The 25000-nt window shown below is 42.2% G+C and overlaps 1 protein-coding gene across 1 annotated transcript in view; it reads left to right on the top strand.

The window, feature by feature from the left end:
• Positions 1–16490, top strand: part of LOC117475773 (inhibin beta A chain-like) — a 21262-nt gene extending 4772 nt beyond the window's left edge. The window contains exon 3 of the mRNA XM_034122120.1: positions 12632–16490. Coding sequence (XP_033978011.1) covers positions 12632–13416 — 785 coding nt within the window. The 3' untranslated portion in view covers positions 13417–16490. The remainder of the gene's footprint in view (positions 1–12631) is intronic.
• The last annotated feature ends 8510 nt before the right edge of the window (positions 16491–25000 follow it).

Raw genomic sequence — 25000 nt, 5'->3', positions numbered from 1 at the left:
GATTCAAACCAGCAACCGTGAACTTTGGCTCCGTCCACCGTCGTCCCAAAGACGTCCGTCGGATGTGAAAATAAACTATAATTAGCGTGTTTTTCTTTTCTTTCTCCTGGCACGTTTCCCCCGACGCTTCCCTTTGTTCTTTCATTATGTAATCAGCTGTTCTTTATGGAAAATATGAGTGGACGTTTGCTTCTGTCTTCAGGGTTAAACGAGACATCAATCAGCTCTTAATGCAACCAGGGGAAAGGGTTGGAGAGAAGAGAGAGAATCACAAATTCAACCTCGTAACTGTCCCTGAACGCCTCTTCCAGACTCAATATGTATACTGAATACAAACTGAAATACTTCATCCCAGTATTTTGGATGATGTTGATGAGTTGTTACAGGAAGTAGTTGTTGTTGTTGTTGTTGTTGATGGGACTTCCTGCAGAGATTTGATTTCCTTCTTGCAGCCCAGTAGCATTATATTTGATGTGACGTAGTACAAACGTACGTTGTAATATTTATATTTAATATATATAGCGGGCGAACTTCAGTTCCACTGAAGAGACGCTGCTGTCAGTGAGAACATTACAGTCGAGCTAAAGAGCAACATACGTAAATAAACTAAGGATAGTTGTTGTTTAATGACATTGGTTACATTGTTACGTTGTTATTGTTGTTACTTTGCTATGTTACGTTGCTATGTTACGATGTTGCATTGTCACGCTATGTTGCTCCGTAACGTTGGTATGTTACATTGTATCGTTACAGTGCTATGGTACGTTGGTATGTTATGTTGAGTTGTTACATTTTTCCGCTACGTTATCTTACGTTATTCCGTTACGTTATTCCGTTACGTTAAGATAAGTACTTTGCGTTGTATCAGCATAAAAAGACAAGGACACACATTAGAGGAATTAAAAGACTAGAAATAAACAATTCAAAATGAAACCTACGACGTGGTTTTGTTTCAATACGTTGTGACTTTACTCTGTTCTGTTTCGTTTGTATGTTACTTTGTTGAGTTACGTTGTTCTGTCACTAACCTCCGATGCCTTCCTCTGTTTCTTTGTTTCTAACCTGACAGCTCACCTGACAGGTGACCTGACAGGTCACCTGACAGCTCACCTGACAGGTCACCTGACAGGTCACCTAACAGGTCACCTGACAGCTCACCTGACAGGTGACCTGTCAGGTGAGCTGTCAGGTGAGCTGTCAGGTGACCTGTTAGCCAAGTGCAACAAGTCCGATATAAAACACACGTGACATTTGAATCTACTGTTCACAGAAGCAGACTCTCCTCAGCTCGTCTGCTTCTTTTCTGTGAGTTTAATCCCACGTTTGAAACATATAACTTCTGTTTTAGTTGCTTTTAATTCACCTCACATCCACGTGAAGTCTCTCGTGAGTTCGTAGCCTCGGCGTTCAAACTATTTAAACTTATAAAACAAGATATAAGATAGGACTTTATGTATTTATCCTGAAGGAAATTGTTGTTCCAGAGTTACAAAGATCAATAAAGACTTTGAACACTAACCGTGCAGTACAACTTGCTAATTAGAGATCTCCAAGAGACAGAGACGGTCTCATCATTAATATAAAACTGTATATTCAAAAGTCTCAGGAGTTGTTCGTGGACGAGTCTTTGTGAAGAGCGCTCAGACGGTGGACTCGTCATGGTTTCTTTGGCGTTTCCTGGTGTTCGGAGATGGCAGAGTTTCTCTGCTTATCTGCTCTCTCATTATAAATAAAGTGGCCTGGGAACCCAGACGCTCACTGCTGGCACTTCAGCTTCAATTTAGCTCAAACTTGATTGTCCCGAGAGAGAAGTGTGGTTTGTAGACGAGGACGGAAAACATGCCGTGAAATGACTTTGTAAAAAGAATGAAAATAGAGGTGACAGATGTTTCCTTGTCTTTGAGCTTCAGATGTTTCAGAGAGAAGTGACACGTTCAGCAAATTAACAACTGAAGACATGTTTTGTGTGTTTTATCCTCATGTCGTCTTCAGACTAGTGGAAAGAGAATACTCACACTGTGTTCAGACTCACAGACGCTTTCATACAGACTTCACTCACAGACGCTTTCATACAGACTTTGAGGACTAAAAACATGCAGAAAATGCATTTTGAACGGCTTTTCAAACTGTAGTCGCTCTACCCTCTCACTTTTAAGACCTTTAGCCTGTGTGCGTCACTCTTTAGTGTCCCCTGGTCTCCCAGCTGTGTGCGTCACTCTTAAGTGTCCCCTGGTCTCCCAGCTGTGTGCGTCACTCTAAAGTGTCCCCTGGTCTCCCAGCTGTGTGCGTCACTCTAAAGTGTCCCCTGGTCTCCCAGCTGTGTGCGTCACTCTAAAGTGTCCCCTGGTCTCCCAGCTGTGTGCGTCACTCTAAAGTGTCCCCTGGTCTCCCAGCTGTGTGCGTCACTCTTTAGTGTCCCCTGGTCTCCCAGCTGTGTGCGTCACTCTTTAGTGTCCCCTGGTCTCCCAGCTGTGTGCGTCACTCTTTAGTGTCCCCTGGTCTCCCAGCTGTGTGCGTCACTCTTTAGTGTCCCCTGGTCTCCCAGCTGTGTGCGTCACTCTTTAGTGTCCCCTGGTCTCCCAGCTGTGTGCGTCACTCTTTAGTGTCCCCTGGTCTCCCAGCTGTGTGCGTCACTCTTTAGTGTCCCCTGGTCTCCAGCTGTGTGCGTCACTCTCTTTAGTTGTCCCCTTAGTGTCCCCTTCTCCCAGCTGTGTGCGTCACTCTTTAGTGTCCCCTGGTCTCCAGCTGTGTGCGTCACTCTTTAGTGTCCCTGGTCTCCAGCTGTGTGCGTCACTCTTTAGTGTCCCCTGGTCTCCAGCTGTGTGCGTCACTCTTTAGTGTCCCCTAGGTCTCCCAGCTGTGTGCGTCACTCTTTAGTGTCCCCTGGTCTCCAGCTGTGTGCGTCACTCTTTAATGTCCCCTGGTCTCCCAGCTGTGTGCGTCACTCTTTAGTGTCCCCTGGTCCTTTCTGAAGCTGCAGTGTAGCTCCTAATGGGAATGTTCTAGAGCGCTTGCACCTGTCGGCCACCGTACGACATCACCCCTCAAACCCAAGACAACATGTCAAACAAACCCCTACATATTTCATTGACAACAAAAGGATCAACGGACATGATTGAGAGTCTGGAATTGTGTCTGTTTTTCCTTGAAGATATTATAAGTAGATTCTGGAAATATTGAATAAATCAGAGCTCAGTGTCGTCCAGATGCTGACTGGTGGTGTGTTTGTTTCCTCCAACAATGCATGAACCCTCCCTGCTGATGAGCTCATGCATTCACCGACTTCTTCTTCTTCTTCTCCCCAAAATATGTGTCTAGTCTCTTTGATCCTCCCAAAACCCCAAAGCTTCTTCTTCTTCTTCTTCTGGGCGTTGCATTTTCTTATATTTTCCGTAGTCTCTCCTCCTTCCTGCAGCTGACGATGAGCGAGTTTGTCGTTCAAAACATTCCTCCGTCAGACTTTAAAGAGTCCTCACCACTTTTGTTTACCGGCAAACGTTACACAGATTCAGGATCACATGTCGTGTGTGTGTGTGTGTGTGTGTGTGTGTGTGTGTGTGTGTGTGTGTGTGTGTGTGTGTGTGTGTGTGTGTGTGTGTGTGTGTGTGTGTGTGTGTGTGTGTGTGTGTGTGTGTGTGTGTTTACTAACACTGACTCACATGTGGTGCCAATAAGCCGAGCAGGGCGTCGACTCTCAGCAGATTCTTCACTGAGGGATTATTTAAGGCTCACGGTTCAGTTCCACCTTTAACGTTTACGCTGTCGTTAAAACGCTTCATGCGAGGGTGTAAAGGAGAAGAAACACCTTTTTCAGGAGTTTATAGTAGTTTGATAGAAATAGAAATACCCTTTTCTAACAGAAGAGAAAACGTATGTAAAGTCAGTAAATGTGACATTTCTGAGGCATGGTGAGGACTTAAACCTGTTGCATACAGTGTGTGTGTGTGTGTGTGTGTGTGTGTGTGTGTGTGTGTGTGTGTGTGTGTGTGTGTGTGTGTGTGTGTGTGTGTGTGTGTGTGTGTGTGTGTGTGTGTGTGAGACCCAGCCCGCTGATCCCTCCTAATGTAAACCAACCAGACAGAAGAGAGCGATGCTTTAATGCCAAAGACACACACAGATATTTCGTGCAGCGCTTGGTTTCTGCAGCTTTGAGTAAACGCTGCCATGTCTCCTCAAGTTGCTGAGTGTCCTCTAAAGGCTGCACGTGTTGCTGCTGGAGATGTTCCTTCATGTGGAACATCTGGGTTTCTATACCTGCATCCTTTCTGAAGCTGGAAGAGTTTGTTGGACGTTGTTTGAACCGCCGTAGTGTTTTCCAAGAGGAGTAACTGGTAGGAAAGGTATCATTGAAGAGGTTTTGAGTTTGCACCTTGTGGGCCTCCGTAGAAAGTGTGTTTAGGCTTTAGGCTGGTTCCACTCCGCGCTGTGTGTGCATGCTGAGTGTTTCATGTAAACCCGAGCAGATAGAAAGCCAGATTAGATTCACATTAAGCAGACAGGAAGCAGCGTTATGACAGGAAGTCCTCTGATCCGTCACACCTGTCTCACTCCTTCTCTCAGCTACATAGAATATAAAACACACTCTTCTTCCACTCCTCACAGCGAGCTTTAACACAGACACACGTGTGTGACGTTCACACTCACACAGAAGCGTCTTCATGTCTATCCAAGGTCCCAGAGACATAAATATAACAAACTAACTTCCTCTCCTGCTGACATTAAAACACAAACACAGATATACATGTACACAAACATCTGAAGGACACACACACACACACACACACACACACACACACACACACACACAGGTTTGCTCATCCATTGACGGTAGGATTACGATGGACAATAGTGTGTGTGTGTGTGTGTGTGTGTGTGTGTGTGTGTGTGTGTGTGTGTGTGTGTGGTGTGTGTGTGTGCGTGCGTGCGTGCGTGCGTGCGTGCGTGCGTGCGTGCGTGCGTGCGTGCGTGCGTGCGTGCGTGCGTGCGTGCGTGCGTGCGTGCGTGTGTGTGTGGAACAGAGGATGGAGTCGAGCCTCTTAAACAACCGTGGTGCGTTCAGGTGCTCCTCTAAAAAAGTGCAAAAAGTTATTTTCAGTTTTGCCTTGAAAGATTATTAATATCTCTCTTAAAAAAATGCCCAAAATGCATCTTTACGTGAGGGAATTGTCACAGTGCATTGTGGGAAATTGAATCCTAAAGGTGGTTTGCAGAGTTTTATGAGCTTTTTTGTCTAAAAACGTGTCCAGCTTGAATCTTCGAACTATGTCTGAAAAATGACAGAAATTAGGTTTTTATGACGTGTATTGTCTAGAAACTGATTTTAAATACATCAAATGCCTGATTTGGGACTTACTGGAGTTGCAATGTGTTTCTATAGCCGGATTCACCGCTGATGTGTTCACACCCTGACAGAGACTGACCCTCTCGTTCGGAGAGCAATAGCTTCTATGTCGAAATGTTTGACAACGTGAGAAATAATCAGTGTATCCTCTCCAAATGTCAATACGTTCCTCGTTGGATCAAACTTAAACTTTCCACCAATTTACATGAAAATCCGTCCTGCTAACAAACAAACAACAACAACAACATCACCTCCTAAACATGTCTGGGTTTCATGAGTCTCTGAAGGAGGTGTGTGGTGTGTGTGTGTGTGTGTGTGTGTGGTGTGTGTTGTGTTGTGTGTGTGTGTGTGTGTGTGTGTGTGTGTGTGTGTGTGTGTGTGTGTGTGTGTGTGTGTGTGTGTGTGTGTGTGTGTGTGTGTGTGTGTGTGTGTGTGTGTGTGTGTGTGTGTGTGTGTGTGTGAGAGAGAGAGAGAGGGGGAATATAGGGGATTTACTAAGATTGATCATAAACGCAGAGTCCTTTTAACGACATACCGCGGTGTGTTTGTGTGATCAGTGTTTAGTTTTGTTTCAGACTCCCTCCGATAAATCAGCATAAAGTCATAATACGCCGCCGGGGCTGATGGGAGTTTTGGGGAATGTTTGGAGGCCGATGATGGCGAGAATGTTTGGATCAAATGTCCGTTTACAGTTCCTGATGTCAGAGAAACATCCTTTACTCAAGTAGAAGTACAGATACTCGTGTTTAAAAATACTCTGGTACAAGTAGAAGTACTGACTAAACTTCTTTACTCAAGTCAAAGTAAAGAACTTTGAAATGTACTTCAGTAAAAAGTACCCATAACTAGCAGCTGCTTTAAAGAGTACCTGACCTCCCTTTATATTAATAGAACAATAATGTCATTGTTAGCTAATGAATGTTTCCATGCTGAACAACGGCAACATGACAACGTTTTCATTGGTCCCTCTTCTTTAGAGAAGACCAGGAAATGATGGATACACGGATCGTGTTCAAATCAATAGGCACGCAATGACTCTAAATAATAATGATCACGCCACCAAACACACATTCAAACTAAAGGAACCAGCCTGTTTGGGAAATGTGAGAAGTAGAAAGTACAGGTATTTGAGTTCAACATGTAAGAAGTAGAAAGTACAGGTATTTGGGTTCAACATGTAAGAAGTAGAAAGTACAGGTATTTGGGTTCAACATGTAAGAAGTAGAAAGTACAGGTATTTGTGTTCAACATGTAAGAAGTAGAAAGTACAGGTATTTGTGTTCAACATGTGAGAAGTAGAAAGTACAGGTATTTGGGTTCAACATGTAAGAAGTAGAAAGTACAGGTATTTGGGTTCAACATGTAAGAAGTAGAAAGTACAGGTATTTGTGTTCAACATGTAAGAAGTAGAAAGTACAGGTATTTGTGTTCAACATGTGAGAAGTAGAAAGTACAGGTATTTGTGTTCAACATGTGAGAAGTAGAAAGTACAGGTATTTGTGTTCAACATGTGAGAAGTAGAAAGTACAGGTATTTGGGTTCAACATGTAAGAAGTAGAAAGTACAGGTATTTGTGTTCAACATGTGAGAAGTAGAAAGTACAGGTATTTGTGTTCAACATGTGAGAAGTAGAAAGTACAGGTATTTGTGTTCAACATGTGAGAAGTAGAAAGTACATGGTGGTGCGTTCAAAGCCCAAAACTGGGTTCTTAAGCATTTTTAACCAGTTGGTTTAAAATTGGGATTTCTCTTAAATTGGTTTTGATCCATTTTCCATAGTTTTTTTATTGTTTAAATATCTTCCCAACATGGTGAACCGGGCTTGGATGGTTTGGACTAGGTTTTCTAAGATCAAAATGTGTTTTCCTTTGGTTTGAAACTGGATTGGTGTCACCTCTGTTTACTTTGGTCTAAATGTGTATTCGATGGTCTAACTGCCGAATGGACCGTCTAAGCTTTGTTTTGATGCCTCAATGGTTACACTGTGGTTTGGATTGTCTAAATGTGGTTCTCTGTGATCACATTGCGTTTTCAATGGTGCCACCTTTGTTTACTTTGGTGTAAAGTTGTTTTTGAAAGTCTTAACTTTGTGTTTGTGGTTATGTGATGGTCTCACTTGGCCTTTCATCGTCTCAAATGGCTATTTGAAGCTTAGATTGTGTTTGGGGGCTGTAAGTGGGCTTTAATGGTTTAAACTGGTTGTATGATCAACTATTTGGCATATTTAAGTCCAGACTAGATATTTGATGGGCAAGACTTATCTTTTATTAGTCTTAACAGTGTTTTACTGGTTTTTGATGGAGTTGTTTAAACTGCATTTGAAGAGATTTTTTAACGGTATAAATAGTTTTCTAGTTTTATGGTCTGACTTGGCTTATTATCCTAAAAAATGGGTATTTGAAACTTAAACTGGGTTTTTTTTGGGGGTATAAGTTGGGTTTTAATGGTGTACCCTGAGTGTGGGATGAACAGGATCATTTAAGTCCAAACTGGATTTGAAGAGTTTTTTTAATGGTATAAATAGTTTTCTAATGGTCTGACACGGTTATTAGATCTTCTAAACTTGGCTTTCCGTAGTGTTTTGGGTATTTAAAGGCTTAAACTGGGTTAAATATCATCTGATCTCTGCTCCTGATTGGCTAACTTTGGGTTTGATGACGTACATTTGTATTTTTATGTCCTTAAAAAAGTAGTTTATTAAATTCTGTCGACATTTCTCTGAATTCTGGAGGATTTCCTTCAGTGTGTGTGTGTGTGTGTGTGTGTGTGTGTGTGTGTGTGTGTGTGTGTGTGTGTGTGTGTGTGTGTGTGTGTGTGTGTGTGTGTGTGTGTGTGTGTGTGTGTGTGTGTGTGTGTGTGTGTGTCAGACGGAGGGCCAGAAATCAGGTTTTATGACTTGTTGAGACATCAGTGTGTGAGTAAGTGGAGGGGGATTAGAGAGAGAGACGAGCTGTGAGCGGACGAGTCGCAGAACTCAAACTGAGTCCAAGAAGACACTTCCTGTTTCTGCGCTTCTTACTCGAGTTAAATCACAGGGCGTTCCTCCTCAGATTGATTTCCCTGCCTCCGGACACTTCAGGTCGTTAAGAGCCGACCTGCAGACACAGAACTCTCCTCTTCCTCTTCCTCTTCTGGGGCTTGGCTTTTTACGAAGGGAAGTCTTAGGATGATATTTCTAAAGTTAAATGTCCAATTTTGTGTCAGGAGGCTTTTTATTGTGTGTCCCTGAACGCACCACATGCTGGATCTGCTTCCAAATATTACAGATACACACTGACAGTGCTGGAAGTAAAACTCTACCACGAAGTTTAATCAAGGTTTGGTGTTCTGAGGCTCAAACTGGAGGTAAATCAGTTTGAACAGGACTTTCCAAAGTATGATTAGTTTTTCTATCATTTGATGGTTAAACTCTGCTTGCATCGTCTACATTGGGCATTTCAAGCTTTAATTGGGTATTTGGGGGGTTAGGGTTGAGTTGTAATGGTTTGATGGCGTGATCCAGTCCAAACTGGGTATTTGATGGGATAGACTTAGTATTTAATGTCATCCTGGTGTGATGCCTAAACTGGAGTCATATCACTTTAAACTCGATTTAACTCGTTTGTTCAAAGTATGATTGGTTTCATAATGGTCTGGTTACTTGATGGTCAAACTCGGCTTTTCGTCGTCTAAGTTGGATAATTGGAGCTTAAACTGCGTGTTCAGGGTCGAAGCTGGGTTTTAAGGGTTTAAACTGTGATGAACAATATTGGCGTGTTTTAGTCCAAACTGGATATTTGATGGGCTGAACATAGTTTTTAATGGACTTGTCTATTTATCTTAGCTGTGTTTGTAATGGTCTGTAAGGGGTGTGATGGTGTGATGCCCAAACTGGAGTTATATCGGTTTAAACTGGATTTGAATCGTTTTTCTATCGTTGAACTGGTTTCATAATGTCTGACTGGTTTGATGCTTAGGATTATCTACATTTGGATATTTGTAGCTTTAACTGGGTTTTTGGGTCAAAGTTGAGTTTGAATGGTTTAAAATAGGTGTGTGATGAACCAGGTTCACTGAGTCAAGCTTCTATCAACTCTGCCCATAGTTTACCTTGGTGTGTTCAGAAGAGAAGCAGATGAGATGGGAGGTTTTGGGGATATGTCCGCATGGTTTTGCTATTCTGTAAATCTTTTATTGGACCAAAGTCACAGCTCGTTGCATTCAAGGACCCTTCAGGAGAAAGGAGATTAAAATAAAGACTCAGGGAGGAATTACAGGAAGTGTTTGTGGCATGAAGTAAACACTGTGTCTGTATCACACACACACACACACACACACACACACACACACACACACACACACACATATACACACACACACACACACACACGCACACACACACACACACACACACACACACACACACACGCACACACACACACACACACACACACACACACACACACACACACACACACACACACACACACACACACACACACACACACACACACACACACACACACACACACACACACACACACACACACACACACACACTCGTCTGTCATTAGCTCCGTAACAACCTGTTGCTGCTAACCTGTTGTTAGCTAACGTGCTATTAGCCTTCCTCTGAGCAGCTCTTTCAACATGTTGCTCTCCACTCGGTCACCTATCAGGGCCGTTGCAGGTCAACAATAAATAAATAATAAATAAATATAAATTCCAGAGAGCCGAGTGAAGGGGTTTCAAATAATACTCAGAATCTCCAAGATTTAATTCATAGATTTATGAGAAGAATAAAAATCCTAAATTCACGGAAAAACATGGATTTTTCTCTTCGATGAAATGGGTTAGGAAAACTAAATTATAAAATGTTCTATTTGCAATTTTATCTAATAAACCTGTGACTGTAATTGTAAAGAATGATTTAAGAAAAAACATATACCTTTGGGAGAATGTTCTATCAAATAGAAATAGACTTTCATCTCAACTATTTGTATCTATTTGTATTGTAAATGTACCAGTTTATTATTAGAGGAGGATCAGATTCTTCCCCCGTAAAGTTCCACATGTATAGATCCAGATATGTTCTGTATTAGCTTCCCCTTGATTGGCAGTTAGACGCAGGTTCACTCCCTGCTCTCAGTGGCCCACCAGCTGCTGGAGGAGACCTGCTTCAGAGCGGATTCACTTAGTAAATACTCTGATAGGAATCCGGAGGAGGTGTTTGTGATATTATTTTAGTCCGTTCTTCGTCACACTAACAGATTGCTGCTTTACGCTGCAGATGATTTAAAACAAAGACCTTCTTCTTCCTCCTCCTCCTCCTCCTCCTCCTCCTCCTCCTCCTCTTCTTCTTCTTCTACTTCCTCACAAACTATTCTGAGAAACGATGAATGAAAGAAAGAGTTTTTATAAAAAAAATATTTTATGTTATCTTCTGAAGCGCTGATGATGTAAGTGTGATAATCGCCTCCGAATTGTCGGTTAAACGGCGTTAATGGACTCGCTAAGTGCTGACCGCCTCCACACACACACACACACACACACACACACACACACACACACACACACACACACACACACACACACACACACACACACACACACACACACACACACGCTCTCTTTGCCCAGCATCACGGCTGCTGACATTCATAAACTCACAAATCGTGACTTTTATTTTCTCTATGGACGCCCACGAGCGAGATACATTAAAGAGAGAGGGACACACACACACACGCACACACACACGCACACACACAAGCACACAAACACACACACACACACACGCACACACACGCACACACACACGGAGAGGTGATGTTACGTAACGCTGTAATGGCTCTTTAAACCTGTCATTAGACCTGAGGTTTCTAGGACATGTTAAATACAGGTGTGTGTGTGTGTGTGTGTGTGTGTGTGTGTGTGTGTGTGTGTGTGTGTGTGTGTGTGTGTGTGTGTGTGTGTGTGTGTGTGTGTGTGTGTGTGTGTGTGTGTGTGTTTGTTTGTGACAGTACCTGCGTTGTTTGTTAACAGTATGTTGCCTGAAACACAGTGACATCACTATGGAAAACTCCTATTGGCTAGCGCTCCAACACATTGTAGTGATAGGCTAAGGGGGCGGGACATCTCTAAGCTGGTTGACCAATCACAACAGAGCCCTAACCAATCAGAGTAGACTGGGCTCTGGTTTCAGACAGAGGGTGAAAAGAGGTGCTCCAGCACAGGCAGTATGAGAACATTAAAGCACGAGGACATGTCCCAGGAGAGACACTCGATTCAAAAGTGAAATACTGATAGGACCATAAAGCAGAAAGTCTCTCAGGGAAAACGTTATGAAACCACTCTCTCTGCTCCATCCCATAATAACACGCTGTTCTTCTCTAACCTCTGTAACTCTGAACAGGAGAAATTAAACTTCACGTAGTTTCAGACGCTGTAAATCCAGTCACTGGGAACACTTACTGCAAAACCACTGCTGAGTCAGCTGTGTGTGTGTGTGTGTGTGTGTGTGTGTGTGTGTGTGTGTGTGTGTGTGTGTGTGTGTGTGTGTGTGTGTGTGTGTGTGTGTGTGTGTGTGTGTGTGTGTGTGTGTGTGTGTGTGTGTGTGTGTGTGTGTGTGTGTGTGTGTGTGTGTGTGTGGTCAGGTTGGTTACACCACCGTAGCTATGGTTACCTGCTGTTTGCAGTTAATGCAGACCAGAAGTTAAACTGTCGACTTGAATATTTTTCTTTTGCCAATCAGAATCCACCAAGAGTCAGATTTTCTTTGGTGGATTTTTTGTATTTAACTTTGGTTTCTCTGCTAAAAACTAAAACTAAATATCAAAATGGTATTAAAGAGCAGGGTGGGAAGTTTCCCTGCAATAAAGCCATAGACTTCATCTTAACAATAAGTCCAATCAGTACTTTTGGTGCCTTTTCCATGACGTCTGGTGCACAAGTTGATGCTTACTTGGTTAAAACATGTTTTCTGAGGGTAGTCTTTACAGAAGTCAATGGAAATGAAATGTAAACACAACAATTGAGCTCGCAAAGTCAAACTGGCAGAAACCTCGATGGAAAGCAATCATCATAATTAAATCAAAGTTTGAGCCTAAAGCTCGCTTTCGACCGGCTGTGTTGATATTATGAAAAATGTTTGAAAGAGCAGAGTGGGAAGAGTTCTTGCAAAAAAGCAATTTCATCTTAAAAATAAGTAGAATGTGTTGAATACTTCTCCTGACCTCTGACCCTCTCTCTCTCTCTCTCTCTCTCTCTCTCTCTCTCTCTCTCTCTCTCTCTCTCTCTCTCTCTGTGCCTCAGGTGATTCTCCGGGCTCGGTGAACTTCGTCCTCTCTAAAGAAGGCAGTTCTGACGTCTCTCTGGTGGACGAGGCCAACGTCTGGCTCTTCCTCCGCCTCGCCAAAACCAACCGCAGCCGAGCGAAGGTCTCCATCCGCCTCTTCCAGCAGCGAGACAACGACCAGAACGACGTCCTGCTGGCGGAGAAAAACGTGGACACTCGACGCAGCGGCTGGCACACTTTCTCCGTCTCTTCTGCGGTTTCAGCGCTGCTGAAAAGCGACGGCGAATCAACGCTAAATCTCCGAGTGTCCTGCCCTCTGTGCCCTGAAGTCGGTGCCAATTTAGTCCTCGTTTCGGGTCGATCAAACCAACGAGAACAATCCCATCGTCCCTTCCTGATGGCGGTAATTCGCCCGGAGGATAACGTGGAATCGAGGCGACGAAAGAAACGAGGGCTCGAATGCGACGGGAAAGTGCGAGTTTGCTGCAAAAGGCAGTTTCACGTCAACTTCAAAGACATCGGATGGAACGATTGGATCATCGCGCCGCAAGTTTACACGGCAAACTACTGCGAGGGAGATTGTCCGATTCACGTAGCGAGCATCACGGGATCCTCGTTATCTTTCCACTCCACCGTCATCAGCCACTACCGGATGAGAGGCTACAGCCCGTTCCAGAACCTCAGGTCCTGCTGCGTGCCCACGCGCTTACGAGCCATGTCCATGCTCTACTACAACGAGGAGCAGAGGATCATCAAGAAGGACATCCAGAACATGGTGGTGGAGGAGTGCGGCTGCTCGTAGACTTTTCAAAAACAAGAGAATACGTTTTCTGGAGGATCTGGACCCCGAACGAGGCGTCTGGGGATTTTTGATTTGTTTTTTACAACCCAGTTTAGATTTAAAAGCCGATTTCTGAGCGACTGCGTCATGGATGTATAAAGAGATTGGTAATAATATTAATAATAATAATACATTACATTTTTATAGCGCTTTTCCTGGTGCTCAAAGGCTCTTAATTAGACGCAGAATTAAAAACCTTCTTCTGAGCGACTGCGTTATGGATGTATACAGAGTTTTGTTTTTTTAGGCCAATCAGAAGCCAGTATTCCGTTTTTAACCAATCAGATTCAGATAAAATTGAATTTTTTTGTGCATTTTGTATTTAAGTTTGGTTTCCTGGCGTTAAAAACTAAAACAAACTAAATCAAAAAATTATATAAAACATTTAACTGATCAGGGCGGGACGAGTATTGGCAGAAAAGTCAGATATTTCGTCTTAAAAATAAGTGGAATGAGTACTTTTGGTGCAACGTTCCATTGCATAGTGCACACATTAAAGGATACCAGGTTCAATATTTAAAAAGCGCTATTTTGCGCTATTTACTTTGGAGAAGATGCTCTACGTGGTTACATCTAAACTGGGTTGGAAAGACTTCGGACGCTCAAGACGCTTTTTGGGATTAAACCTCTCCGTCCATCAGAACTCAGAAAGAAAGCGTCTCCACGGCACTTTCGGAAAAGAACAAAAAAAGAACAAAAAAAAGAATATCTAATATATTTTTGCTACAAAAGGAGGAGGAGCTTATTTATGTGGCTGAGACGTTCAAGCACCGCTCCACCTGTCGGATCTTTGAGAGACGAGGTGCCTGAAAAACTACTAACAAAAAAAAAATCTCAAAACTATGCAACTTGTTTCACGTATTACTTATTTTACCTTGTTTACTTTCTGTCAAGGAAAGCAGAAGAAGACTCTTTTTGTATTGTTTTTTTGGAAGTGTGTGTGTGTGTGTGTGTGTGTGTGTGTGTGTGTGTGTGTGTGTGTGTGTGTGTGTGCGTGCGTGTGTGTGCGTGTGCGTGTGCGTGTGTTGAGAGATACTTGAAAGAAACAAGTTGGCCCGGCTGCTGGAACCAAACACTTCTTTTGTTACCATGTTAATGTTATAATTATTATTGTCCGTAAGTATATTAATAATATTATTGTTAATAATATTTAGGCTGAATTTTTGTGTTATTATTATTATTGTGTTGTTTTCATTTGATGTGTATATGTTTGCACTATAGCGACACTCAGATTAGCCAGAGACGTAACGTCAAAAAACAAACTTTAAATGTTTTAAATTGAAGGCCAGATTTTAAAAAGCCTTAAAAATGACTGAACTTCACAAAAACCTTTTCTTCATTTTCTCAATTTTAAGTGGACATTTTTTAACGATTTTCTCAAAACCTTCCCTAAGTTTTTGGAAATAAAATCCCATTTGTATTAGATCTCCAACATAACTCAAATTAGAAGCTGTGGAAAAATATATCAATGTTTAAAGAATCACGTAAAAATACAAATTTGAAAAATATGTTTTTTCCATTCATTTGAACGTAGCGTCAGTTTGCTAGCTGGTGGCTAACGTGTTGAGACCCAGTGCGCTAATGGATTATTTATTATTATTGGCATTAAAGTATTCAAGTATATTAAGTATGACTAGGATGCACCCACAATCTGTTTTAAATGTAAAAAACTAAGAAGATATTGCATTAAAATACAGAAGATTTGATCTCCATGTGCTGTTAGCAACTACAGGCTAACAGGTAGCAATGCTATCTGGTCAGTTAGCTCGAAAGCTACTCAATACAAAACATTTAACGTCTGTAGCATGACAAATGTTTTAACGATTAAAAAAAAGACCGAGGGTGAGATCCAGAGCGCTAATGAACTTAAACGTAGCAGTAAGATGAACAAAAAGCACTTAAAAGAAGAATAAAAATGTGCATTTGCCTCAAAACTAAAAATATAATCAGACATTTCTGCGCTCAGACAAAGCCTAGATATTCACTGACAGCTAGCCAAGCGCTAAACTTAAGCACAAGAACAAAACTCGGTAAAATAAATGTATATCTTTGTCTCTCTTAGTGTCACCGGGTGTTTTAATTGGTATTAACAGGAGGCCACTCAAACGGGTTTTAAACACCAAAAATGTGCATTAATTAGCATAATATAGCTAAATGATGCTAATGGTAATCAGTCAAGGTTAATTGAATGCACTTTGGATACATTGACGTTGTCGTTTCACATGGATGATCCCGGATGATTCGTATTTACTGATTTGGTTAGAAGTGGAAAGCAGCTAGCAGTTGGTACCGGTGACAAAGAGGTTTTAAAACACATTTGAATGATTTTTTGTTGTTGTTTTGTCCAGTTTTTAGTCTGCGTTAGAACACCAAAGAGTCGGGTTTGTGCACTTGTTTGTGTGAGAGAGAAAACTGTTGAAGTTGCGTTCAATGACGCTGAAAAAAAACTAAAAAAAGTCAACGTCCAATCTGATTTATGTCCATTTTGTGGGTAAAAAAAAGACAGAAAATTCACTGAAGTTTCATAAAGAGGGATGTTTTTGTATTTATGCTTTTCCTTTGAGATTCATGTTTTTATTTCTTTGCACATCAAGAACTCCATTTCCCACAATGCTTTACAAACTGAAAGACAATCCACCAGATTGTGTTGTTTTCTGAGTGTTTCCGTGTCGTACGTGTTTATATCAGTATTGTCGACTTGTCACCAAAAGTTAATAAGAGTATCGGTCCCTTTCTGATGAAGTCACGCCGCTTTGTTGTTATTTGTATTGTTTTATAAGATGGAGGGGACGCTCTTCTTCTTCTGGGACACAAACAAAATGTCAGTGCGGAAAAAAAAAAGGAAAAGAAAGTATCTTTTTATGGAGACACTGAACGAAGTGGACAAAGAATAAAAAGTCTATTTTTTATTCTGTATATATGGAAGTGTAAGTCTGTTGCATTGCTTTGTTGTACAAATCTAATGTGCTTGTGGCATTTTTCTAATCTAATTTATTTTATTGTTTTTGTTTTTCTGCTTCACCATTAAAGTTTAAAGGATGTACACGAAGGAGGCGTCTCTGGTTCTTCAAGAAAACTCTGATGTTATGTTACCCTAAAACTGTGTTCACTTAAGTACTCACATCTTGGACTTGAGTCAAAGTAGAAGTACTCACATCTTGTACTTGAGTCAAAGTAGAAGTACTCACATCTTGTACTTTAGTCAAAGTACAAGATGTGAGTACTTGAGTCAAAGTAGAAGTACTCACATCTTGTACTTGAGTCAAAGTAGAAGTACTCACATCTTGGACTTTAGTCAAAGTAGAAGTACTCACATCTTGTACTTGAGTCAAAGTAGAAGTACTCACATCTTGTACTTTAGTCAAAGTACAAGATGTGAGTACTTGAGTCAAAGTAGAAGTACTCACATCTTGGACTTTAGTCAAAGTAGAAGTACTCACATCTTGTACTTGAGTCAAAGTAGAAGTACTCACATCTTGTACTTTAGTCAAAGTACAAGATGTGAGTACTTGAGTCAAAGTAGAAGTACTCACATCTTGTACTTGAGTCAAAGTAGAAGTACTCACATCTTGGACTTGAGTCAAAGTAGAAGTACTCACATCTTGTACTTGAGTCAAAGTAGAAGTACTCACATCTTGGACTTTAGTCAAAGTAGAAGTACTCACATCTTGTACTTGAGTCAAAGTAGAAGTACTCACATCTTGTACTTTAGTCAAAGTACAAGATGTGAGTACTTGAGTCAAAGTAGAAGTACTCACATCTTGTACTTGAGTCAAAGTAGAAGTACTCACATCTTGGACTTGAGTCAAAGTAGAAGTACTCACATCTTGTACTTTAGTCAAAGTACTCACATCTTGTACTTGAGTCAAAGTACTCACATCTTGTACTTGAGTAAAAGTAGAAGTACTCGGATCTTGTACTTGAGTAAAAGTAGAAGTACTCAGAGCTTGTACTTTAGTCAAAGTAGAAGTACTCAGATCTTGTAATTGAGTACAAGTAGAAGTACTCAGATATTTTTACTTAAGTCAAAGTAGAAGTACTCAGGTCTTGATTAGAATAATTATGTTCTCCTTTCAGTGGAACCCTAACCCTTTATTTATTTATTTATTTTATTTAACCTTTATTTAAAGGTGGGGTAGGTCATTTTGAGAAACCAGCTTGAGATCGCTAAAATTTGAAAATACACAGCCGGAAAAAATCTGCCACTTCCTCACAGAGCCCCTCCTCCAACACACACGCACATGACCAATGAGGGCACCAGATAAGTTTGTGCCCCGATGGAAGGCTGACAGGCAGGTAGGCCATCCAGTTATTTTAGCCGGGCCGGCTCAGATGATTGGTCGTGCTGTTTACAGTACTACAGCTTCCACAGATGATATTTATTTATGGATTTTCTGTCAAAGCACTTCAGATATTCATTGCTATCGGGATGTTAAGAGCATTCCATGGAATATAACAACAAGTGTATCTCGAGCCGGTTCCTCAAACTTACCCCACCTTTAACCAGATAAAAGCATTGAGATAAAATCTCATTTTCAATGCTGACCTGGCCAAGAAGGCAGCAACGTTACACATAACACATAACACAAACATATAAAATACAGAGAACATAACTAAGAAACCAAAAGACGAAAAGCAGTCACTACATTGTGCACATTAGGACAGTAAGAAAGGTACACTACTTGTTACTGCAAGAGCAGCTGGTGGTGAGGACTTCAGACAACTTCAATTTAAAGCATGCTATAGAGACAAGTGCCCTCAGTTTGAGGCGTGATTGAAGGTCATTCCAAGACCAAGGACCATAATAAGAAAGACTCCTTTTTCCAGCCTCAGTCCGTACAGTAGGAACCTGGACCCGTCTCCAGGCACTGGATCTGAGGTTGTAAGAGTCACTAACTGGGGCAAATCTGACACATATGTGGAGTGGAAGCTTTCCTAAAATGGCTTTATACATTAATAAAAACCAGTGCTGCATCCTACGCATAGTAAGTGAGGACCATCCAGTTAGGCTATACAGTTTGCAATGACAACAGAGACACCATCAAGGGTGTCAATGGAGAGGCAAGAGGACGCTGACTTGGGAGCAAAAAGCATTGCTTTGGTTTTCTTACTGTTCAATAGCAGTTTGGAATCAAGATTTTAAATTGGAAACGGCCATATCCAGAGAAGGAGCACACGAGTATACAATAGTGTCATCAGCATACATATGATAGGTAGAAAATTGCATCTGATTACAAATATTGTTTACATATAATAAAAAGAGCAAGGGCCCCAAGATAGAGCCCTGTGGAACTCCCTTCTCCAACCCTAACCCTTTCAGTGGAACCCTAACCCTTTCAGTGGAACCCTAACCCTAACCCTTTCAGTGGAACCCTAACCCTAACCCTTTCAGTGGAACCCTAACCCTAACCCTTTCAGTGGAACCCTAACCCTTTTATATGGATCAAGCAAAGAATAATTAAAATATACAATTATTTTGAGCAATTTTTAAAACCCTGCAAATTCCCATTAATGCTTGCTTTTGTCTTTTTATTATTTTAAATATATGTATATAATATATTTTACACAGGTTTGGTACTAATTAAGGAGAAACTAAAAGCATTTAATGATTATTTGAGGAAGTAGAATAAAAAACGCTTTATTTATATCCCTGGGAAAATGTGGGTTTTAATACAGTTGCTTGATTTAAGAAATACAAAATCAATATAATAAGTATATTAACATAGCATGTTGAATGGTGCACATTGATCTAAAGGAAATAACAACAATAATTAGGTAAAATGTGTAAATTACAAAATGTTCAGTGGTGTTGTAATATCTATAATTATATTAAAGTTATTAATAGTAAATCTGTGTATAAGTGCTCAGCAGTGAGTGTGCAGCAGGTGTGTGTCTTCAGGTCACGTCGACACACACACAGAAACGCTGTCTAGTTAAAGTTGTATTAAACAGAGTGCCAACGTCGTCCAATCACAATCTGAGGATCGATGTGTAACGTGTTGTGGGTTAGACTACCAGAAAACAGAATAGTGATGTCAGGACGTGACGCTGAGTTCCCCCAGAGGACGAGGTGCAGCAGGAACTCCTTTCCTCACGTTGAAAAACATTTATTCTGTTAAAGCCGTGAGCACGAGGTCAAAAAGGCGGCGACGTAAAACTTTAAAGCTGCTAAAAAAGGACGGGCGCTGAGTTTGGCCCGAGATACGGAAAGAAACTCAGTCCAAACAGAGAGAGCCTGCAGCGTTACGGGGAATTCATCATGTTTAAGTGTCTGACATAGAGTTGGATAAAGAAACACCTAGAGAGAAACCAACATGTGTTCAGACTTTAAACCATCACAAACATCTTCATTCATGACTTACAGAGTGCCAACGTCGTCCAATCACAATCTGAGGATCGATGGGTAACGTGTTGTGGGTTAGACTACCAGAAAACCCTCCTAAAACAGCGTGTGTGTGTGTGTGTGTGTGTGTGTGTGTGTGTGTGTGTGTGTGTGTGTGTGTGTGTGTGTGTGTGTGTGTGTGTGTGTGTGTGTGTGTGTGTGTGTGTGTGTGTGTGTGTGTGTACAGACACAGTGTTTACTTCATGCCAAAGACACTTCCTGTAATTCCTCCCTGAGTCTTTATTTTAGTTTTAAACTCCTTTTTGAAGGAGACTCCCTCGTGTCGTGTCAGATGTTCCGATGTCATTCAAAGACGTGGCACACACAATTATTTATTTAATTTAGTTTACATGTTAACACTCACAGATTTCACACTCACAGCATGTCGAAAAAGGATAAAAAAGTCATAGTATTTAATTTATGACCTAAATGAATAAAACAACTTCCTGTCTCCGAGCACGAGTCGCAGTATAAATAGAAGTCGCTGTTAATGACAGGAGAGAGATTACTCACAGATGATACTGTCCCGCCCACATCAAAGAGAGAGAGTGTGTGTGTGTGTGTGTGTGTGTGTGTGTGTGTGTGTGTGTGTGTGTGTGTGTGTGTGGTGTGTGTGTGTGTGTGTGTGTGTGTGTGTGTGTGTGTGTGTGTGTGTGTGTCTGTGTGTGTGTGTGTGTGTGTGTGTGTGTGTGTGTGTGTGTCTGTCTGTGTGTGTGTGTGTGTGCTGCAGCGGGTCAAAGAGACTTGTTTCTGAGCCAGTTGTGATTCAAAGTCTCTCAGAAATGGGTGTGAGAGGGAAAAGTCCATCCTTTACTGAAGTAGAAGTACAGATACTCGTGTTTAAAAATACTCTGGTGAAAGTAGAAGTACTGACTAAACTTCTTTACTCAAGTCAAAGTAAAGAGGGCTTTGAAATGTACTTCAGTAAAAAGTACCCATAACTAGCAGCTGCTTTAAAGAGTACCTGACCTCCCTTTATATTAATAGAACAATAATGTCATTGTTAGCTAATGAATGTTTCCATGCTGAACAACGGCAACATGACAACGTTTTCATTGGTCCCTCTTCTTTAGAGAAGACCAGGAAATGATGGATACACGGATCGTGTTCAAATCAATAGGCACGCAATGACTCTAAATAATAATGATCACGCCACCAAACACACATTCAAACTAAAGGAACCAGCCGGTTTGGAAAATGAGAGAAGTAGAAAGTACAGGTATTTGTGTTCAACATGTAAGAAGTAGAAAGTACAGGTATTTGAGTTCAACATGTAAGAAGTAGAAAGTACAGGTATTTGGGTTCAACATGTGAGAAGTAGAAAGTACAGGTATTTGGGTTCAACATGTAAGAAGTAGAAAGTACAGGTATTTGAGTTCAACATGTAAGAAGTAGAAAGTACAGGTATTTGGGTTCAACATGTAAGAAGTAGAAAGTACAGGTATTTGTGTTCAACATGTAAGAAGTAGAAAGTACAGGTATTTGGGTTCAACATGTAAGAAGTAGAAAGTACAGGTATTTGAGTTCAACATGTGAGAAGTAGAAAGTACAGGGTATTTGGTTCAACATGTAAGAAGTAGAAAGTACAGGTATTTGGGTTCAACATGTAAGAAGTAGAAAGTACAGGTATTTGGGTTCAACATGTAAGAAGTAGAAAGTACAGGTATTTGGGTTCAACATGTAAGAAGTAGAAAGTACAGGTATTTGGGTTCAACATGTAAGAAGTAGAAAGTACAGGTATTTGAGTTCAACATGTGAGAAGTAGAAAGTACAGGTATTTGGGTTCAACATGTAAGAAGTAGAAAGTACAGGTATTTGGGTTCAACATGTGAGAAGTAGAAAGTACAGGTATTTGGGTTCAACATGTAAGAAGTAGAAAGTACAGGTATTTGTGTTCAACATGTGAGAAGTAGAAAGTACAGGTATTTGGGTTCAACATGTAAGAAGTAGAAAGTACAGGTATTTGGGTTCTAAATGTAAGAAGTAGAAAGTACAGGTATTTGGGTTCTAAATGTAAGAAGTAGAAAGTACAGGTATTTGTGTTCAACATGTGAGAAGTAGAAAGTACAGGTATTTGTGTTCAACATGTAAGAAGTAGAAAGTACAGGTATTTGGGTTCAACATGTAAGAAGTAGAAAGTACAGGTATTTGGGTTCTAAATGTAAGAAGTAGAAAGTACAGGTATTTGAGTTCAAAGTGTAAAAAGTCGTCCTGGAGTAAAGTACTGATACCAGAAACATGTACTTAAGTACAGGAACAAAGTATTTGTACTCCACTACTTCCACCCAGTGACTCCAGTGATGTACTGACTCGTCTCCTCTGGAAAGATCTGAGTCAGTGAAACAACAGGTTTATCTTTAGAGCTTAATAACATAATGACGGCAGAGTTCATGCTAACACAGTCTGAGCACTTCTCATCTGTGACGTAAACAACATGTGAAACTCAGACGTTTCCATCGTGACTCAGAGCTGCTGCACATGTACGGGACTATTTTAAACATTAGCAAACAACCTTTAAACACACCACTATATATATATGTATATATATATATATATATCAGTGGAAACACAGCTTCTGTTGGACCTGGGGAACGTTTTCAGAAACTGTTTAAAAGCTGACATTTAGAAAACCCCCGAAATATAAGATCAAGAGAAAACATTTTCTCATAGACTTCTATACAATCTGAGGTAATAAAGAGAGAAGAAGGAACACTTTCTCAACAGCCGCTTTCACACCAAGTACTTTGCCGTACTTAGTTCCCAGCACTTAGTTCCCAGCACTTAGTTCCCAGCACTTAGTACCCAGCACTTAGTTCCCAGCACTTAGTTCCCAGCACTTAGTTCCCAGCACTTAGTACCCAGCACTTAGTACCCAGCACTTAGTTCCCAGCACTTAGTTCCCAGCACTTAGTACCCAGCACTTAGTTCCCAGCACTTAGTTCCCAGCACTTAGTTCCCAGCACTTAGTACCCAGCACTTAGTACCCAGCACTTAGTTCCCAGCACTTAGTTCCCAGCACTTAGTTCCCAGCCAACACACTCTCACTCCCTAAACGTCCAGGAGCGACGCTTGGTCAGGTTCCCGAGGCGTGCAGTTGGGACGCGCCGAGGCTCCTTCAGCTTCATAAACGGACGCAAAGAGCTTTCAACTGATTGCAATGTATTCCCATCGGCGGCGGTATTTGACGCTTAGGGAAGCACGGCATCCGTCCATGTCGGCGGCTGTTTAAAGGCAATGTGAGCGTCCATTCCCATTGGATAACGGAGGATTTTACACCCGGAAGTAACTATTCTCCTTACTGTCGATTGATTTGGAATTTCCCAACTGCACGCCACGGGACCCTGACCAAGCGTCGCTCCTGGACGTTTAGGGAGTGAGAGTGTGTTGTCCCAGCACTTAGTTCCCAGCACTTAGTTCCCAGCACTTAGTTCCCAGCACTAAGTACCCCAGGGCACTGAGTACAGATCGCGTTCACACCGGAATCAGTTCCCTGAGGGAAGATTACGCAAATGAAGCCGCTGACGTCACTTCGTCTTCTTCTGCTTTGGGTTTCCTGGCAGGCCGCAAACAACTTCACGGCGTATACTGCCACCCGGAGTCCCCGGCCGGAAGTCCCCCGGAGCTAATGCTAATGCTAATAATGCTAATGCCAGCAAATACAATGGCGGCTTCACAAAGTCAAAGTCAAAGTCAAAGTCAGCTTTATTGTCAATAATTCTACATGTTGTACATCCAGAAATATCGAAATATCGTTTCCCGCAGTCCTACAGTGTGACATATATACATCAAACAAAAAACAAAGGGCCTAGATAAACATGGTATACAGTTTAAAATGTTAATAATATAATTGAAGTGTTCAAAGTACAGTTTCAGTGCAGTAGCATGGGAGATGGGCAGAAAAGTGAGTTAGGGGGTTAGAGTCCAGGACCATTTGGGGCAGGGGAGAAAGGTCGGAGGCAGGGGGGAGAGTTCAGGGGAGAGATGTCAGAGGGCGGAAGAGATGGAGGGAGGGGAGAGAGTTCAGGGGAGAGATGTCAGAGAGGGGGAGAGAGGGAGGGAGGGAGGGAGGGGAGAGAGTTCAGCAGCCTGACCCGCCTGGTGGAGGAAGCTGTTCCTCAGCCTGGAGGTGCGCGAGCTGAGGCTGAGGAGCCTTCTCCCTGAAGGCAGGAGGCTGAAGAGGCTGTTGGAGGGTGGGTGGAGTCACCCTCAATGCTGAGTGCTTTGCGGGTGAGGCGGCTGTTGGAGGGGTGGGTGGAGTCACCCTCTATGCTGAGTGCTTTGCGGGTGAGGCGGCTGTTGGAGGGGTGGGTGGAGTCACCCTCTATGCTGAGTGCTTTGCGGGTGAGGCGGCTGTTGGAGGGGTGGGTGGAGTCACCCTCTATGCTGAGTGCTTTGCGGGTGAGGCGGGTGTTGGAGGGGTGGGTGGAGTCACCCTCAATGCTGAGTGCTTTGCGGGTGAGGCGGCTGTTGGAGGGGTGGGTGGAGTCACCCTCTATGCTGGGTGCTTTGCGGGTGAGGCGGGTGTTGGAGGGGTGGGTGGAGTCACCCTCAATGCTGAGTGCTTTGCGGGTGAGGCGGGTGTTGGAGGGGTGGGTGGAGTCACCCTCTATGCTGGGTGCTTTGCGGGTGAGGCGTGTTGTATATGTCCTGTAGTGAGGGGAGTGAGGCGGGTGTTGTATATGTCCTGTAGTGAGGGGAGTGAGGCGGGTGTTGTATATGTCCTGTAGTGAGGGGAGTGAGGCGGGTGTTGTATATGTCCTGTGGTGATGGGAGTGAGGCGGGTGTTGTATATGTCCTGTAGTGATGGGAGTGAGGCGGGTGTTGTATATGTCCTGTAGTGATGGGAGTGAGGCGGGTGTTGTATATGTCCTGTAGTGATGGGAGTGAGGCGGGTGTTGTATATGTCCTGTAGTGATGGGAGTGAGGCGGGTGTTGTATATGTCCTGTAGTGATGGGAGTGAGGCGGGTGTTGTATATGTCCTGTAGTGATGGGAGTGAGGCGGGTGTTGTATATGTCCTGTAGTGAGGGGAGTGAGGCGGGTGTTGTATATGTCCTGTAGTGAGGGGAGTGAGGCGGGGTGTTGTATATGTCCTGTAGTGAGGCGGGTGTTGTATATGTCCTGTAGTGAGGGGAGTGAGGCGGGTGTTGTATATGTCCTGTAG

The sequence above is a fragment of the Trematomus bernacchii genome, unplaced genomic scaffold (assembly GCF_902827165.1).
Source record: "Trematomus bernacchii unplaced genomic scaffold, fTreBer1.1, whole genome shotgun sequence".
NCBI lineage: Eukaryota > Metazoa > Chordata > Actinopteri > Perciformes > Nototheniidae > Trematomus > Trematomus bernacchii.
The sequence above is the reverse complement of the archived record's forward strand: the minus strand, read 5'-3'. Positions and strand labels throughout refer to the sequence as shown.